The following is a 19,485-nucleotide window of genomic DNA, read 5'->3' as shown; positions in this document are numbered from 1 at the left end:
TTTATATGGCGCTCCATGGGTTTAGCAGCACCAAACAAATGAGCAGAACAAGAAAACAGTGGCTTACAGTACAATACAATGCAGGACAGGTACATGGTTTATATATATATATATATATATAATATATATATTGCTTTGAGTCAGCGATCATAACACTAAAATAAGCGCAGGGTGGCAAATATCAACGGTTAGCTGTCGTCGTAGGGAGTATACACAAAAAGAGAAGAAAAAAGCACTGTCTCTTTGTTGGCGCACGGAAAGAAAAAATAGATTAAAATATAACTTTTAATTATAAATATCTAAAATAACCTAGCCTTATTAGTGAAATATTCTGTAAAAATAAAAATCATGAAACAAACACATAAATATATATTATTCTGGTATTCCTTTGTCAAAATTAAACAATAACACAGTAAATAGTGTGTTTGTCTCTGTGTCCTTATTGTTGTTGTTAATTGAATTATAGGAATTTCTTTTTATTGATAATTTATTCTCAAGTGGATTATGTTTAATTGCCCGATACAATTTCTATAAGTATTAATTTATACGATTGATGAACAATATGTAGCCTTATAAAGAGGGATAGTCAATACTTTGAAATGAGATATGGATACATGTTCCCATGTGGCGTAACCCAAGTTGAAGAAGCACTTTTCCCCATAGAGGGCGCTATAATTACTACAGTAGCAATAGTTGTTGGTTTACAGTCTCAATCACTAACTTTATATAATCAATGACAATGCGAGACTGGTCAAGCATATAAGTTGCATGAACGCAGTATTAGTTTGAGATATCCAACAGCATTACCATTTATCCACAACTGTAGGTTTGTAATAGACACAATCCACTTGAGAATAAATTATCAATAAAAATAAATTCCTATAATTCAATTAACAACAACAATAAGGACACAGAGACAAACACACTATTTACTGTGTTATTGTTTAATTTTGACAAAGGAATACCAGAATAATATATATTTATGTGTTTGTTTCATGATTTTTATTTTTACAGAATATTTCACTAATAAGTCTAGGTTATTTTAGATATTTATAATTAAAAGTTATATTTTAATCTATTTTTTCTTTCCGTGCGCCAACAAAGAGACAGTGCTTTTTTCTTCTCTTTTTGTGTATCGTTTATTACTGTCTGTGGCAGCACCCCCATGGGATAATCATACACTAGTGAGTTATTAACAAGTTGGGGTTACCTTATTTACAATTATTATCAAATTAAACCTTGTGCAGAGATGCTTTCCAAGTTCCCCATTCCCAACTTAGTCGTAGGGAGTATGCAGTAGATGATAGTATAAGTATGGAAAGGAAAAGCACATTGGGGAAGAGGGCCCTGCTCGTGACAGCTCTACATTCTATCCATACTAATGTGTAAACGTTCTTCACTTATGTACAAGCACTGAGCAGAAGGAAGTGAAAGGAACTGATTAAATAGGATTGTGCCTAATTCTGTTTGCCATGTGTACAATCTTGTTACTTCTACCTACTCAATCCCTTTGACCTCTTTAATGGTGAGCAAAATGCTAATTCCTTAGTATATCACGTTTAAAGCTTAGTGACCATCACAGGAGTCTTCAGATTTGTCTCAGCCACTCCGCAGTCTGCGTTTAGAGGTGGTCTCTAGTAATACACAGAATTAGGCAGTCTAATTAGTACAGGAAAATCTAATGCTGAAGAACCACTGCATTCTAACAAGAAAGGTTCTAGCTCACATCATTCATTGCTTATTCACATTCAGGTTGTAGTAAGCAGTGCAGTGACAAGTGACCTCTGGGATTAACTCCAGCCAGCATCCATCATATATACCAAGACTTGGCAGGAATCCCTACTTATTGCTGGGATGTCACTGCTCTTTTTGATTGAGTTTTTTTTTCTTGAATGGCTATATCCATTTTGTTGCTTTATAGCTTATTAGAAATGCTGGTGTGTAATTAATGCATACAGATAGTGAGTGACCTGCAGTATAAGGATAGCCAAAACACTTTACAGCTTGACTCCCAGTGAGCCGGTCACTCCCAGTTACCGGCTGTAAAACCAAATACTATTCCAGTTTGTCTTTTTATAGGTAAATGTACTGTGCAATTAAGAATGATCTCAATTCTATAACTGTGTATATATCTCTATATATAGACACATTTATTGCACCATGTAGTTGTATTATACTGTATTATATTGCACTCTAAATGTAACTGTATTTTTCTTGGTGAGGAATATTACATAATATTATGGCACTGGTATTTTGTGTTGCAGGTGATGGAATTTTACTGCAAGTCATGTGAGACTGCGATGTGCCAAGACTGTACTGGCGGGGAGCATGCTGAGCACCCCACTGTGCCACTGAAAGATGTGGTGGAACAACATAAGGCAGCCCTGCAGGTTCAGCTGGATGCTGTCAAGAAGAGGTACAGTGATGAATACTGCTCCCAGAGGGCGGCTGCCGTTCCATGTAGTTGTATACACTTAATTAATTGGTCATTGCGTCTTGGTATTTTGCCACCTATAAATGTGTTCCTTATCAAAGTCCTTACTACCACATATTAAATAACTGCAGCATACACATGGCATAGCAGCAGGGGTGAGATGTACATCTTACATTCTATTGTACATCATTTACAGCATACTCCTGTACTGCAACCTATATATTTGAACTAGTAATTAAAGCAATACATAGAGTTGCATAATTTTGGGTTAATTTATTTTAAACTTTCGTTTGCCTTTTTTTATCTTTTTAATACACAGATCACTTAACTAGAGATTTAACAGATTAGTGCTTGGTACCATATGGCTGTTATGTCATACAGATCCATGGGGCTAGGATTCGAAAGACCCTTGTATGCCTAATACTGAATAACTGGCTTCTCTAGTTTAATGCACAATATTATGAAAATCCAGACTGATATGGGATCTTTTCGAAATGTAAATTATACGTATGAATTACACTACAACATGTAATTTAAGGTGGACTTACTGCACATGGTTGCCGCCATGCAACTTTGATAAGCATTCTGGGTGGTGACTGGGGTGGCTTTAGTTGGGGATGTTTCGCTGTTGAAAATCCTGAGAAACCATAGGATTGTTCTAATGTCTGATGGTGTGGCCGATGTCTGCTCCATGGTGCGACTGTCATCGCACTGCAGCAGATTAGAGCCGCAGCCAGTGGGCGTCTCAATAGGAAGCCCTTCAGCTGTGGCATTACCATAAATTCTGCATCTCTGTCTATCTCTGAATCAGCTTCTAAAGGTGCCCACACACATACCGATGTGATCTCAATCACACGATGTGTACGATTTCCCCCTGAACTCTCCCCGGGAGCTCCCTGGCAGTCCTGCACACGATTTGGTCTGAAAATGCTGCCAGTTGGACACACGATCTATCATGCCTCCTAACTACTCCAGTGCATCCTGACGTGAGATTGTCAGATCTGCCCTACAGCACGGCAGATCTGACAAGATGCGATGTGCGACCTGCGGGGACGCGCATCGTGATCGTGAGTGGGGACTCATGATTTCTTCACGATTTGGCCATATTTTACACGATCAGTCGTTCCAATGCGTCGGAATCAGCCAGATCGGGTAAAATATCGCTATGTGTGTGGGCACCTTTAGAGAGTGTGTGTGTGTGTACAGATGCGCCTGGTTACATTGTGGCTGATCGCTCCACAAACGTGGGCACGCATCACGCCATGCGATTCTATGGAGGCGCCGTCACATACAGTGTGTGTATCCGCTCACTGATGCGCATCTCGCGCTATGTGTGGCACGATTCGCTGCGCAAGCGGTAACAATATAGCTAGCCATATCTGTGTGTGTGTGTGTGTGTGTGTGTATTTTTCATGTATATGTGAAGAGATTTGTTTGCTGACTTGAACTTTTACCACATTTTACGGTTTTAAAATGAAGTGTGTTTACATATAGACCTATCCCACTTTCCTCCCGTGTCTCTTTACATTATATGTGGAGAGCATGCTGTTGGCTTAATTGATAAGGCTCACACTTCCACCTGCAGTCTGCACACCACACCAATAAAAGTGCAGTGCAGCAGAATGCATGATGACTGGCTATCTGTCTATCTAGACACATTTATTGTACAATGTATTGCACATGTGGAGGGGCAGAGTCAGAGAGGTACATAATGGGAGGGGGAGGGGCAGAGTCAGAGAGGGGCAGAAAGGGAGGTGGAGGGGCAGAGTCAGAGAGGGGCAGAAAGGGAGGTGGAGGGGCAGAGTCGGAGAGGGGCAGAAAGGGAGGTGGAGGGGCAGAGTCGGAGAGAGGCAGAAAGGGAGGTGGAGGGGCAGAGTCGGAGAGGGGCAGAGTCGGAGAGGGGCAGAAAGGGAGGTGGAGGGGCAGAGTCGGAGAGGGGCAGAAAGGGAGGTGGAGGGGCAGAGTCGGAGAGGGGCAGAAAGGGAGGTGGAGGGGCAGAGTCGGAGAGGGGCAGAAAGGGAGGTGGAGGGGCAGAGTCGGAGAGGGGCAGAAAGGGAGGTGAAGGGGCAGAGTCAGAGGGGCAGAAAGGGAGGTGGAGGGGCAGAGTCAGAGAGGGGCAGAAAGGGAGGTGGAGGGGCAGAGTCGGAGAGGGGCAGAAAGGGAGGTGGAGGGGCAGAGTCAGGTGCAGTATGGGAGGTGGAGGGGCAGAGTCATAGAGGTGCAGAAAGGGAGGTGGAGGGGCACAGTCAGGGAGGGGCAGAAAGAGAGGTGGAGGGGCAGAGTCAGAGAGGGGCAGAATTGGAGGTGGAGGGGCAGAGTCAGGTGCAGTATGGGAGGTGGAGGGGCAGAGTCAGAGAGGTGCAGTATGGGAGGTGGAGGATCAGAGTCTGAGAAGGGACAAGTTTCAGCACTTGACTATTGACCTAATGACTAGAGGAAATGGTGGCCCCTCATGAGCTGGTTATGGTACTATAAAAGATAGTTAAATGAATGGTCGACAATATATAGCTAGATACCAGATATTAGACAGGCAATAGGTCGACAGGGACAAAAGATCGACGCACTAAAGGTCGACATAGAAGGTCAACCGGTACAAATGGCCGAAAGGACGACATGAAAATGGTCCAACACACAAATGGTTGACACGTTTTTGTTTTCTAACCCTAATTTTCACCCTATCCCTCCCCTTGGTGCCTAACCCTAACCATCCCTCCTGGTGCCTAACCCTAACCATCGGGGTAGGTCCCTTCTGACAGCATTCATTTCTAATTTTCTCAGCAAACTTAGGTGGAAAACTTATACATGGTCTGGCAAATCTTCTTCTGATGTTACTCTGCATTGTGAAGATGAATGCACACAAAGGCTGATAGCAGTCATCTTCCAACCACATTTACCATCATGCAATCCTTATCAATAATAATAATAATTATATTCATATAGGCCTTAGTTTGGTGCTACACAATCTGCAAGACCAATATTAATATATAATAGTCATTTATCAGTGCCAGAATCTCTTTACATAATCAAACAGATTTTTAATAATATCAATTAAATAACATTAACAACAGTGACAGATCCTTTATAATATGTCTGTGTTTAGATGTCAGAAGTATTTGCAAAAATGTTATACCTTTCAATTTTTTTTTTCAGTGACTTTTAATTGAGTGCAATAGCAGTTACGTTATCTCAGTTAATGTTCGTTATACTTTTATATTTATTAAAATGGCTTTTTTCATATTTTATTTTTGTTTGTTCCACAATTCATATATGCAAATACATAATATGTTATCTTATATATATTTACTACTGATCCACATTGTATGTAACACATGAATTGATGGCGCATTACTAAATGGCTTCTCGTTTCAGGTTACCAGAAATAGACTCTGCACTTCACGTTGTGTCGGAGATCATTAATCAGCTCGCTACACAGAAGTCCTGCATTGTGGATGAAATTCATTCCACCTTTGAGGACTTACAGAAAACACTCAATGTGCGCAAAAGTGTTTTGCTAATGGAACTGGAAGTGAACTATGGCCTGAAACATAAAGTGAGTAGTTAATCATTTATAAGAAGCCAGTTGCTCAATCCTCCTTTAACTAGTAAGGGTACATATGGGAGGTCAGAATGTTTGTTACTGGTCTGTTAACTTCATGTTTTCAAAGACTTCCAAGATAAATCAAAATAGTCTTCCTGATCTTTTAAGAGCACTTTATATAGAACCTTATCTGGAAGCAGGCAATCATTAATGTCATTTTAGCTAGGTTTTAGCTGATTTTTGAATGACTAACTGCTGCGCTCTGTACTTTGCCCTTAGGTCCTTCAGACCCAGCTGGACACATTGCTTGAAGGCCAGGACAGTATTAAAAGTTGTAGCACGTTTACGGCACAAGCACTTAACCATGGGACAGAAACTGAGGTCTTATTGGTAAAGAAACAGATGAGCGATAAGCTCAGTGAGCTGGCAGAGCAGGATTTCCCATTACATCCTCATGAGAACGACCAGTTGGACTTCATTGTGGAAACTGAAGGTTTGAAAAAATCTATTCACAATCTCGGAACAATATTAACCACAAATGCTGTGGCTTCTGAGACTGTGGCCACGGGTGAAGGGTTAAGACAGAGTGTGGTTGGGCAGCCAATGTCTGTTACAATTACCACAAAAGATAAAGATGGAGAACTTTGCAAATCTGGGAGTGCCTGTATATCTGCCGAGTTGTTTACACCCGACGGTAGTGTCACAGATGGAGAAATACTAGACAATAAAAACGGCACCTATGAATATTTATATACCATCCCAAAGGAGGGTGACTTCACTCTTTCTCTGAGACTATATGATCAACATATTAAAGGAAGTCCATTTAAACTGAAGGTAGTGAAGTCTGCAGACGTGTCACCCACTACAGAAGGTGTAAAGAGGAGAGTGAAATCTCCTGGCAGTGGACATGTCAAGCAGAAGGCAGTGAAGAGGCCAGCAAGTATGTACAGCACGGGGAAGAGGAAAGAAAACCCTATAGAGGATGATCTGATATTCAGAGTTGGTGAGTGACACTGCTTTCCCCACATTATCATGTCTCCAGGTTAAAGAAATTATAAGTAAGAATTGTAAATATATGGAGTCATTTTAAAATATACCTTATACTTTTCATTAAAGACTTATTGCTATATTTGAGCACAGATCACTTTTTATATCTGTGCCATACTGTACAAAACTATGTTTGGGTGAGCTAGCAATGGTTTGGATAAAAAGTATATTCCTTTTTTTCCCCATTACTCCTTCTAAACTATTGGTATTTGTCAAATCTGCCAGTTATGCTTTTGACGGTAAAGCATGCATGGGACATTGGTGGCAGTGAGCAACCCCACCATTTTTATCCGATTCTAGCTACTGTAGCATCTTTGTAGTATGGTTCAGAAAATGAAAGTAAAGGACTCATGGGTTTCTGTTGGGAACACCACAGAGTTTCTATGTAATAGTTTTTATAAATATCCTAAAATAACGATTTTCTATCTTATTATAAATGATGAGTTGAGCATCTTAATGAAAGGTACCATTAGAGGACTGCATAGATTCCCTATTGCCTGCAAGACAAAGGCGCTTTAAGAGAGGAGGGGGCCCGAGTGCAGGGTCTGATCGGGCCCCCTTCTCTCCGATGGTGCAGTAGACTCTGGCAATGTGCCAGAGTCTACTGCGTAGGTCTCTGGGAACATGGCACCCGCGCCGTGTTCCCGTAACATCTCTACTGCGTATGCGTGAATAACTGGGAAAATGGCCATTTTCCCAATTATTTCTGTAGCTCTGCAGCCAGCGCCGGGCTGACGGAGAGTTGAGTATAATTTAAATGGTTGCAGGGAGTGCAGTGTGTGGGCCCCCCTGGACCCAGGGGCCCGTGTGCATAGCACACCTTGCACCCCTTATAAATACACCATTGCTGCAAGAGCTCCTCTCACTTACCCATTGATTAAAGACCTACTACCCATTCACCTTGATGTACAACTCTGTAATACATTCAGATCTTGCCAAATATAGAAGTCTCCTCATACATCTAGCTTCAATAAGCAGCGCGACTTGCCTGGTGTGAGTGAGCTGCCAGGTTTCCTGTCCAACTCTGCTAGCATCGGGCGTCTCTTTTTTTTGCCGAAAATGTGTCAAGTCACAATGCAACTAAGGAAATCTGTATGACATGTAAGTGTGACCCAACTCCAGCAGATGAAGATCCCGACAGCGCCTGGTAAGTATCCTAACCCCTCCCCAGGGGTGCCTAAACCTAACCCTCTTGGGGGGTGCCTAACCCTAACTTCACCCTCTTGGGGGGGTGCCTGACCCTTACCCATCCTTCCCCTAGCCTAATCCTAAATTACCCCCCCCCCCCTTCCCGGCTAACAGGTCCCAAAGCCCGGCTTACCTACGTTCGTTCGGTATGCCGGGCGTCTGGATTGGCGTGGGGCTGATGATAGGCATCGGTATTTAGACGCCTATCATTCGTCCCTTGACGGGATTTCACAGTCAGGAAGCCGGTGGTCGGCATTTCGACCGCCGGCTTCCTAACTATATCCAGCGACTAAGACACACCAGCAGACTGTATATCTGTGTCACATATCAAATTAATCAGCACAAAGGAACTTGGCATGGAAAAAGCTACATCCGCTACATTGTAGCACTTCGTATACAGATTCAGAGACTCAGTCACACAGTCTCCTGGTGTGTCCTAGTTGCATCACATAGCAACAGATGCATTATGGCCTAAAAAAGACGCCTGGGGCTAGCGGAGCCTCAGGGGACCTGGCTCGCCGTGAGGGGCTTTTGGTGCATCTGCAGCAAAAATGTGTAAGGACACATCTGTAGCATTCCAGATACTTCATGCAAGGCATTAATTAGTCCTTTGCAGCGCTATGTCTTGTGCTGACAGCAACAAGCAGACTAAAGCTGGGTACACACGAAACGATGTGTACCCAGCGCGATGTTGCTGGGTACACATCGTTGCCAAAGTACACACTTGCCAATGCAGGCATTGACGGAAAGACAGTGGGGGCCATGCTGCATTCGGCAGCATGGCCCCAGCTAACGATATCGCTGGTCGGACCTGCGTGCATCAATGATATAGTGCATACACACAGAACGATATGAACGATTTGTTGTTCCGATGCATCGGAATCAGCCAAATCGTTCATAAAATCGTTTAGTGTGTGTACCCAGCATAAGAGATCTGCCACTATTCTCTAAAACCCAGAATTTATCACACCTTGTCTCCTAGTCTTGATATTAAAGTGCTATGTAGAAATTAACAATTTATAAATGGCTAAAAACAACTCTATTAACAAAAGCAATTGTTCTATCTGTAGCAATATTCAAGGCTGTATCTGTATAATGCATTTGTCCTATGTGTACAGAAATTGTGCTAGACGGAAAGATTTCTGGAAATCTGCATCTTCTGAAAAACATCTGATGTGAGGTTCTGAGTGGGGAATAAAAAAGACTTACAAAAGTACAGAAGTGTTATACAGAATAAAATGATTACATGCAATTATTCAGTCATCCATGACTATTATTATGCATTTTGTTTTCTCGTCACATTTAGGTACAAAGGGAAGAAATAAGGGTGAATTTACTAATCTACAAGGAGTAGCTGCATCAACCAATGGAAAAATATTGATTGCCGACAGCAATAACCAGTGTGTCCAGGTAGTGTAAGTTTATTGTGTTCCACTTGTTAGAGATAATATGCAAAACACTACAGGATAGTTTTTCTATTCACCGCTGCAGAAATAAATCAGACCTGATTTTATCCCTTAATGCAGGGGTCTTCAAACTTGGCCCTCCAGATGCTGTGGAACTACACATCCCAGCATGCACTGCCACCTTTTTGATATAACAGCATGCTAAAACTATGTATAGTGCATGCTGGGATGTGTAGTTCCACAGCATCTGGAGGGCCAAGTTTGAAGACCCCTGCCTTAATGCATAGTGGGACTATTAGAAAATAATGTCACTGTAAAGCTGGGTACACACTAGACAATGTGTGTACCCAGCAATGGCAGGTGCGACGGCAGGATATATTGGGCGGTCCGTACACACTTCATGATCTGGTTTACGACCGCCTGAAATCTCATTCCCCCGCCACATCCAGAAGCACGGTGTCGGCCACTGGATCTTGAGATCTGAAGATGCAATGAACGACACACGTGATCACGCAATAGTGCGTACACACTGGGCGATGTGGACGATTTGACATTCCGATTTGACTTTAAAACGACAAATCGTCCAATATATCGCCTAGTGTGTACCCAGCTTCAGAGTAGGATAGGCAGGTCTGTGCAAGTATTTATTAACAGTGGTTATTGGTAAATGAATACATGCTTATCTAGGCATTTTGTTTTAATGCATTTAGTAAGATGGAAACAGGTTTAATAGCAAATTAATATCTGCTAGTAATACCTGTAGAAGGAATACAGCCCCACGTTAGGTTTGACATTTGCATGTGTTAGGTTTACTGTAATATGACATTATTTGCTTGACGATAGTTGAAGATGTTGTTCCCCATAGTGAAGCCTGTGTTTTTCCTTTGTATAACACAGTGCAACCTGTGATTCAATCGAGAGCTTTGTTCCCTATGTGATGAGAAACGCTGTGTGAATATAATCTCAGCCTCTTATTGTGCCCATTGTGTTTAGTGCCTGCCCAGCTGCTCTGTTAGAAGCTGACGTACTGTACTTTGTTTATTCATTGCTGGAGACGCAGCTCTGCTCTCATAGTGCAGCACAGGATATGGTGGACTCATTGTTATGGGATATCTGAATCTGCAATGAGTGGAAAGTTCCACTATATTTATTTGATATTTAGGTTGATTTAAGTTGATATGGTTTCCAATTTAAATGTCACCATTTTACATCCTGAAGATAACTGTGATCAGACTTGTTTACCATAAAATTTTTAGTAACATCACATTATGTAAGTTGTAAGTGAGAACAAGGAGACCAATACACATGTTACACTATTCTCTGTGCTGAGCAGTCCTACTGAATGTGCTCCACTGTCCTCTAATGAAGCAGAACAACTTTTTATTTCTGGGTGACACTGCTAAGCTTAGGGTATAGGGGGAGATTGTGCTGGAGTTGGCATGAATTCCAAACTGTAAACCTGTTAGAATATACTCCTCAGCTTTAATTTCTGGTCATGTAGTAAGGCTGGTTTTCTTGAAGCGTCTAGGGCAACATATAAAATACTCTTTATTTCCTTCATTATACTTTTATTACAGTGTGGTCATAAGTGCTAGTTCAGCGCTTCTCTGCCACGTCTGCCTTTCTTCAAATGGCGTCCAGAGGGGAAGAGGAGGGTTGGGTTTCACCTGGAGGAACAATGAGCAGGGACCATGGTAACGAGCACTTCTGTCTGCTGCTGCTTCTGTCTCCTGCACTCCAGGAGCCCCAGTCTTTTCTAATGTTACACTGAAATGGGGCTGGCAGCAGTCCAGGTGATGAGCCCTGTAATAAAGACCATACAGGACATCTGGTGGCCAGGGCAGGGTCAGGTGGGGGCTACTATTAATGTAAGCCGGGCACTAGGGATGGGGTCGGCTGGGGTAACTGTCCTATGGACAGCATCATGTCTGTACTGGGCTAATGGAAGGTTCTTTTCCCTACTAGTAGCACCTCCTCCTTGCTGGCTTTTAGTAACTGGTAAGCCTACCAAATTATCAGGCTACTCAGACCTCACTGCCGCCAGGATCTACTTTCTTACTCTGATTGTGGGGGGAAGTTTTGCTTTTGAACTGGCTGTTTTATAGACCTCTCATTAGGCCATTAATGCCTGTGTGGTGCACGTCTGTACTCTCCTTTCTCTGGATGAGCACTGATCACTGCCAGTCACTGTTATGTCAGGGTACTCTCTCCTTATTAATATTGAGAACTGACTATCTTTTAGCCACAGTATTCGTTTCTTGTAGACTTACTGCCATTTTTCATTGACTACTGATGTTTTAGTTATCCCTGCTCAAAGACAGGATACTTACAGGATGCAGTTATAGCCTTGAGGGTTTATGTAGATCGCCATCCTTGCATAGCAGATAACTGCTTTGTTCTTTATGACACGCACAACTGAGTGTGGCTGGTAGTGACCAGTTATAATACTGTTGGATTGCAACTTTAATTTATCTGTGAGAGAACACCTTTTCCTTGTAAATTACAACCCACTGGACCCAAAGATGCTAGCTTTGGACGGAAAGTTTTGTGGGCATCTGTGTCTTAACATACCCTCCCCTAGGGACAGCTTTGGAGCATCCCCAAGGTTAGCAGTGTCCCCAAATAGGAAAACTGAAACTTTGTACTTACTACAATATCCATTTCTCTGATTAATTTGGCAGACACTGTGTGCCCCCCTATGTTATAGTTCAGTGTTGTTCTTGTGTGATGGATTAGTTCATACCTATCCTATTGGTCTTGTGGGTTACAAAAATTAGGAGCTATTGGAGGAGGGGTATAGTAGGGGAGTAGCTAGAATCCAAATAATTTTACAGTTTAAAATGAGTGGGTAGAGAAAAAACCTTGGTTGGAGTGTTCTGAAAGAAACCAGTAGCAGCTCACCCAAGAAGCAGATTTGTTTTTTGGGTGAGCTTTGTACAAGGAGAAATGTGGGTACCATTACTTGCATTTAGTGAAAAAATAAGATGTTCAATAGAAATCGCAAAAAATATCAATTGCAAATAAAAGGTAAAAAATCAATATTATAATCCATTATAAATGGCTGTAACAATACTGATCAAATAGGTGTTTGAAAAGGTGCAGCAAATTAGCATGCAACAGCTGGCTATAATATAATATAAAACGGTCTCGTTTAGATTAGTTAAGCGCTGTGTATGTGCCTGCATGTAAGGTAATCTTACCAACAAAGCATTCACAGCTGCTAAAGTTATTATAAAATATATTAAATATTTACAATGCGTATTAGGCCTGATTAAAACGATTGGTAACGCCATCTGCAGTGAGGGTAGATTCCCCTGCTTGGGCGATTTATAATGCACAGTTGAATACAGCGGCTGTAGTCCTTTTGGTGACTGCGTCTCATGCGGAACACAACTCTCAGCGATGAAATACATGAAGGGAAAATTCGCAGTAGAGAAATGCAGGCTGCAAACCTGACACATTTCTCTGACTTAGCTTCAGTTTTTTTCAAAGGTTTGTAGCAGCCACTCAGTGGTGGTTCTAGGGGCAGGGAGGCAGGGCTATTGCCCGGGTTGCTGTGGCCTGGGGGTGCGGCCGCAGTTACTCCGTCGGCGCCAGTCCACTCTTGCCCGCCGCCCATATATTTACAAACTGTGCTGTTGCCAGTCTCTCAGAATACCGGTACCAGGCGTGACGATGTCATGCATGGTATTCTGGGAGTGGCCGCAGTGAGAAGATAATGGATTCTGAGCCGCAGCAGCGCATTTACAGAACAAGCAGCAACAGCAAAGAGAAGAGGTCCACCTGCCTTCACAAGGTAAGAATTAGGCAAATGTTTCCCCCTTGGCAAGGGCACTCCCCCTGAAAAATTTATTTTTTTCCCCCTGTGCAGCGTGCTTTGCGGCACCACAACGAACCTCATTTATCAACAAGTTTATCACTCAAAACTAGTGATAAATATCACTGTGTATGATAAAAGGTGCTCCAGCCAATCAGCTCCCAACTGTCATTTTTCTAACAGTTGACAGTTGGGAGCTGATTGGCTGAGCACCATTTATCATAAAAAGTGATATTTATCACTAGTTTTGAGTTATAAACTCGTTGATAAATGAGGCTGCTATTTTCTTTGTTTTTTTTTACGCTCATGGCCACGCTCCTGATCAGGCCACACCCCCTGAGCTCAGGGCGCCAAACAAAACTTTTGCCTTGAACTACACAAAGTCTAGAACCATCCCTGCAGTCATTACTATTGTTGCAGCCATTTATAAACTATTACAATCAATATTGTTAATTTACCGTTTAATTGCAACTGATATAATAAATTGTTAATCAGAGTAAGTACAAAATCCTATTATATCCAGTCTGGTTTAAGTAATTCCTCTCAAAAGTTTTTGAAAATTATGTGAGAAATTAATCATTTGACAGGAAATATAGGAAAGCGATTTCACTATAAACATACCATAGGGAGGAATTCAATGAGGTGCGGGGTTTGAAATCCGGAAAAAAGCTCCGGGTTTCATGTCCGAAGTTTTGCAATTAATAGGCATTTTCCTCACGCTGTAAACCATGAGTGTAACGATCGCTAACCCATAGATTCCGCGCAAAGTTCCGGAATCAATGGGTTACCCCAGGCTGCATTTTAATGCAGATTTTTAAGCCTCAGGAACACTCATGGCTCCTGCTAACGTTTGCTTTATTTATATGCTAGATCTTCTCAAATGATGGACAGTTTAAAAGCCGCTTTGGCATTCGAGGAAGGTCACCTGGTCAACTACAAAGACCAACCGGCGTGGCAGTGCACCCAAGCGGTGACATCATCATTGCAGACTATGACAACAAGTGGGTCAGCATATTCTCTTCTGATGGCAAATTTAAGGTAAGACATATCTATATCCGTAGTATTTATATTGTTATCATATACATTCAACTAAATAATCTGGTTGGGTACGGGATGCTGTCGGCCAAGATATCGGCGGTGAGCATCCCGACAGGGACAGAATACAAACACCTGCTGGTAAATACCCTAACCCTACCCCTAAACCTAATCCACAGCCCAACCCAACCTAGCCCTTCCCCTAGTGCCTAACCCCTAACCTTAAACCTAATATTGATTGGATAATACAATGACTCAAAATGCTGCAATGTAAATAGAAATTCCTAGAAGTGTTTGCCCTAGAAATCAAGTTGCTTATGTATTTTAAATAAAATTAAAGGAAACTTTAGGATCAGCTATGTTGATTGAATATATTTCTACTGATGTAATGTGCTTAATTCTGTTTAAATTGGCATAAGCTTCTAACGGAGGGGATGTTTAGAGAAAAGTTAGCAGGGTAGGGGCATGTCTTGCTGATTTCTTTTGAACAAGTAACGGACTTTAGGTTAATTTAGGTAACAGTAGTTAAAGTGTGTAAGTTCTGTTACATTCCTCATCATCTGTATGGACTATACGGCCCTGTGCAATATGCCTATGTTTGTTCAGCCAAGAGATTGAGGTAATGAACTGAACAGTGAAACCTTCCATGCTACATGGACTAATTACTAATATTATTTTCTTTGTAAATAAGACTTGTTTAAATAGTTAATAGGATTAGTCTTGTTTATTGGTGTAAGCCCCGACTCTAACTTACATGTAAAGGTTGGTACACCCTGCACACAGATGTATCTGCAGATCGAGTGATCTGCAGATGATGGTCGTTCATACACACTGAACGGCCATCATCTGCTTCTGTCCGCGGGTCCCGCCCCCCCCTCCCCGCCGGTGGACAGATATATCTGCAGGTATAACGGACATATCGCTGGTACACACTGGCTGACGGGCACCAAATATATTGGCGGATCACTTGATCGACCAATATATCTGTCAGTGTGTATCCAGCTTAAGAGAGAGAATTGTTATAACACTGATTGAATCACTCTACCTGGTCGACACTTGCGTACACAGACCTATGTATGAAAACTTGCTCCGTTAATTATTTAAATGTGGTTTCACTGCATTTATTATTTTTTATGTTCCATTCTACAACATATTTTTAAGCTGGAAAGCAAAGTGGAAGGTACAATTTGGTCGTTCTTACCTTCTTAGAAAGCCCAAACATGAATGCTTGTTGATGAATGATACCTGGTTTCCAAGCTGGCCAGTCAATAGCCAGTCCCATACAGTTTGATTATGAGTTTTAGGGATTTTCAAGTCTTTAGAAGTTGTAAAATTTTACATAGGTTTCATATTACATTTAGTTACAAGTTGATGATAACTATTAACGTAAAAGGTCTCTAATGAAATTGGATTTATTTATTTATCTATTTTTTTTTATAGTGTAAAGCTGGCTACACAGTAGACGATTTCTCGGACAATATGGCAAATTGGGCCAACATATCGTCCACATCGTCTATTATGTATGCACGTTAGATGGAGCGACCCAGTTGGCGACGCCAGAAAGGTGAATGGTGCAGGTGAACGATGTATCAGGCGGTCGGACAGTGTGTACCGACGGCACGATATATATCGGAGCTATCATCTAGTGTGTACCCGGCTTAATATTACTTTACTATCTCTTGTTATATCAATGTTTGATGCTAGATATTATAGAGCAGGTATATTTGGTTTACTTATGGATTTTGTGTCATATTTAGTTGCTAATACTAATCATGTCTGAAAATTGATTTTATTAAGTGACTTGTGAATTATGATGACATTCTTCTCTACATACCACAATTAGTGACAATATGTTTAGCATATTATTTGTACTGTACTGAGTGTTATCATTTTTGTGTTTTAACAGACAAAAATTGGATCTGGAAAATTGATGGGTCCAAAAGGTGTTTCAGTTGATCGCAATGGGCACATCATTGTGGTAGATAACAAAGCATGCTGCGTGTTCATCTTCCAGCCCAATGGGAAAATAGTAACCAGGTTTGGTAGCCGAGGAAATGGGGACAAGCAGTTTGCAGGTACACTTGATGGTAATATGTAGACCACCTTCTCTTGTCTAATGTTTTCTATATCCTCTTGCATTGTGTACACTTCTCATTAGCTTAAAAACCCATAAACATCCCATTCCAGCAAAGTACAGTACATTTATGTCCTGTCTGTATGCTTCCTATTTTATACTGCAATACAATGAACTAAACCTGGAATACAAGTTAATCCAATGTGATAATGACACTTTCCACATTTAGAAATACATGCGTTACTTGTCTGCATCCTTTGTTTCGGAGCTAGCCAAGGAACTTTACAGTTTCCTTATTCCTTACATAGAGAAAGAGCTTAAATCCTATGCAGGCTTCCCTGGATGCTGCACTGGCCAGAATTGATTCTAACACTAATAGAGTCGTCCATCTAGGACAATGAACCAGTAATGTGGAGGATTGGGTCCATTCACTCTGTGGCGGTGACCATGGTACCACCATTCGTGCCCTTGTGGAGAAGGTGGACGACCTGGTAAACCATCATTGTCTGAATAATTTACGTTTTATTGGGATCCCAGAGTCAGTTAAAGGTCCACAACTTATTGACTACATTTCTACTACTGTTCCTACTGCTCTGGGGATTTGGGATGATATTGAAGTTCCTTACATAGAATGGGCCCACAGGTTAGTGCCAGAATGGTAAGGTGGTAGTAGAAATCAATCGAGACTGGTAATTGCAAAATTCTTAGCTTTCCAGACCAGAGACAGCATTTTGATTGCTTTTCGGAAGTCCTCTCCTTTGAGAATTGGGGGATAACTCTTATTTTAATATTACATGACATCTCTGTCCTAGTTTCTCAAAAGCATAAATCTTTTTATGAAGTTTGTCGCTTCCTCTATGATGAAAACATTCGCTGTGCTTTATTATAAGCGGCAAAGCTGAGGGTATCAGTGCATGGACAAACCCTTTTTATATCTTATCCTCAAAATGATAAAGGCCACTTCCTCTCTCTTCATGTAGATCACCCTCTCCCACCCCCCTTGACTGAGCTGGTGTTGAATTGTTCTGGTTTGTTAATATTGTGATTTGCCTCCTTGGTCTCTACGGAGGATGGGCTTTGCCTCCTACATGTCTATGTATTATTATTTATCAATCTTTTTTTGATTACACTGTTAGTTTTTCATACTTTTTTTAACAAATGCCACATACACTTGGTGGTTCTCTTCTTTGTTTCTATTCGTATAGTTAAATGTTGGAAAACTGTGGTTTAAGTACTGGATAAACCATGCTATTTTTATTTATTCTGTGACTACTGTTTTTTGTCTTATCTGTATAGTTTGACGACTGTGTCTGGCCAGGTGGGTCCGTTCCCTGGGTTTATTGGGCTAATCCTCTATCTGCACTGGGAATGTGGGGTTAAGGTAGAGCTCTCACGAGCAGGGCCCTCTTCCCTCATGTGCTTCTTATTGTCTTACTTATACTTTCCTCTACTGCTAACTCCCCACAACGACACCCAACACTTGGTTGCTGACACCCTGCTGCTTATTTAAGTGTTATTCAGCAATGTTTATAAACCATGTATTTGTCCTGCACTGTTCCTGTTTTCTTGTGTGCTCATTTGTATATGTACTTTGTAAGGCGCTGCGCAACCCTTGTGGTGCCATATAGATAAAGGATAATAATCTGTTTTCGAAACCTATGCAGTTCTTAAGTTGGGGACATGATGATCATGCCTTCACTTGATTTGTTTTCCTTTTCTCCCCCTGCCCCTCCCTTTTGTCTGACGACCTGGAATGTTGGTGTATGGTAATTCCCGATTAAGAGAGAGAGTAGTTACTCACCTTAAATGGTTACACTCAGATGTTGTGTTTTTGTAGGTTACGCACTGGTAAGTGGGAGAGGGAGCTCATTTTAGGGCAAATTGGATTGAGAACTGTGTTCCTGCACCGTACAATCCAAATCTTGATGGGTGCTTTTTTTTTTTGTTTTCACAAGAATCTCCATTATTCTTTGGGGGAGTCAGTGCTAGACCCTGAGGGACACATCCTTATACTGGATGTGGACTTCCAACTAGTACATTACACTTAAGTGAACATCTATGCCCCCAACCCTGCCTCGGCGACTTTCTACAATGCAGCTGAACAAATGGGAAGCTTATTGTAGGTGGTGAATTTAACAGTTGCGGACTTGCGGATCATGCTTTTAGACAAACAGCCTCCAGCAATCTGTTCTAACTAATTGATGTGGATTTACAGATCTACTTTCTGCAATACCTTACATCATACTGATCCTTGGCGTCGCTTAAACCCTACCAACAAATATTTTTCTTTACTCATCAGCTCATTGCTCATTTTCCGGGATTGAGTATGTTCTGGTGGCTGATGACCTGATCCAACATCTTTGTGGAGCTGAGCTTCATGATATTCTCATTTCCAACCACGCCCCATGTCTCTGTCGCTATTACGCACCCCTTTCTGACAATTACCAGCTGCCTTTGGTGCTTCCCTAGTTATCTTTCCTCGAATGGGGATTTAGAAATTTGACCTCACCGGCAAATGGATGGAATTTGTTGATGACAGTATTGACCATCGGGATGATCCAGTGCTCTTCTGGGAAGCTTTAAAGATGGTGATGAGGGGGCTATGTGATTTTAGTTATGTTTAAAAAAAATAAAGAAGCTAAATATTGCTGTAGAGCCCTGCAGCGATCTATGGCTGCAGCATTCGAGGCATATTTATCAACTTTTACTGAGGGCTATTTACACTGTTATCAACAGAAAAAGAAACTTCTTCTGAAAAACTTTTTATTAGCACAGGCTAAGCGTAGTTTGGATTATTCAAAGTTTAAATATTTCATATGGTGTAACAAGGGAGGCTGCTTATTAGCCACCATGACTCAACCTGTTTAAAATCAGTATCTTGTAGTGGCTATATGTGACCCTCATTCTAATTTAGTTTCCACATCATCGAATAACATTTTGTCCCAT

General features: G+C 41.5%; 1 protein-coding gene across 7 annotated transcripts in view; it reads left to right on the top strand.

Annotated features, from left to right (window-relative positions):
* The window catches only part of TRIM2 (tripartite motif containing 2), a 102,156-nt gene that overhangs the window by 70,402 nt on the left and 12,269 nt on the right, over positions 1–19,485 (top strand). For 6 of the 7 annotated variants that reach the window (XM_088475320.1, XM_088475323.1, XM_088475321.1 and 3 more), the window contains exons 4-9: positions 2,265–2,416; positions 5,804–5,984; positions 6,252–6,975; positions 9,514–9,617; positions 14,301–14,468; positions 16,372–16,552. In XM_088475320.1, coding sequence (XP_088331446.1) covers positions 2,265–2,416; positions 5,804–5,984; positions 6,252–6,975; positions 9,514–9,617; positions 14,301–14,468; positions 16,372–16,552 — 1,510 coding nt within the window. The remainder of the gene's footprint in view (positions 1–2,264; positions 2,417–5,803; positions 5,985–6,251; positions 6,976–9,513; positions 9,618–14,300; positions 14,469–16,371; positions 16,553–19,485) is intronic. The other variant, XM_088475326.1, reaches the window with a different exon arrangement.

This window comes from Taudactylus pleione, unplaced genomic scaffold (assembly GCF_031769625.1).
Source record: "Taudactylus pleione unplaced genomic scaffold, aTauple2 ptg000170l, whole genome shotgun sequence".
Classification (NCBI taxonomy): Eukaryota; Metazoa; Chordata; class Amphibia; order Anura; family Myobatrachidae; genus Taudactylus; species Taudactylus pleione.
This window is presented reverse-complemented; position numbering and strand designations above follow the sequence as displayed.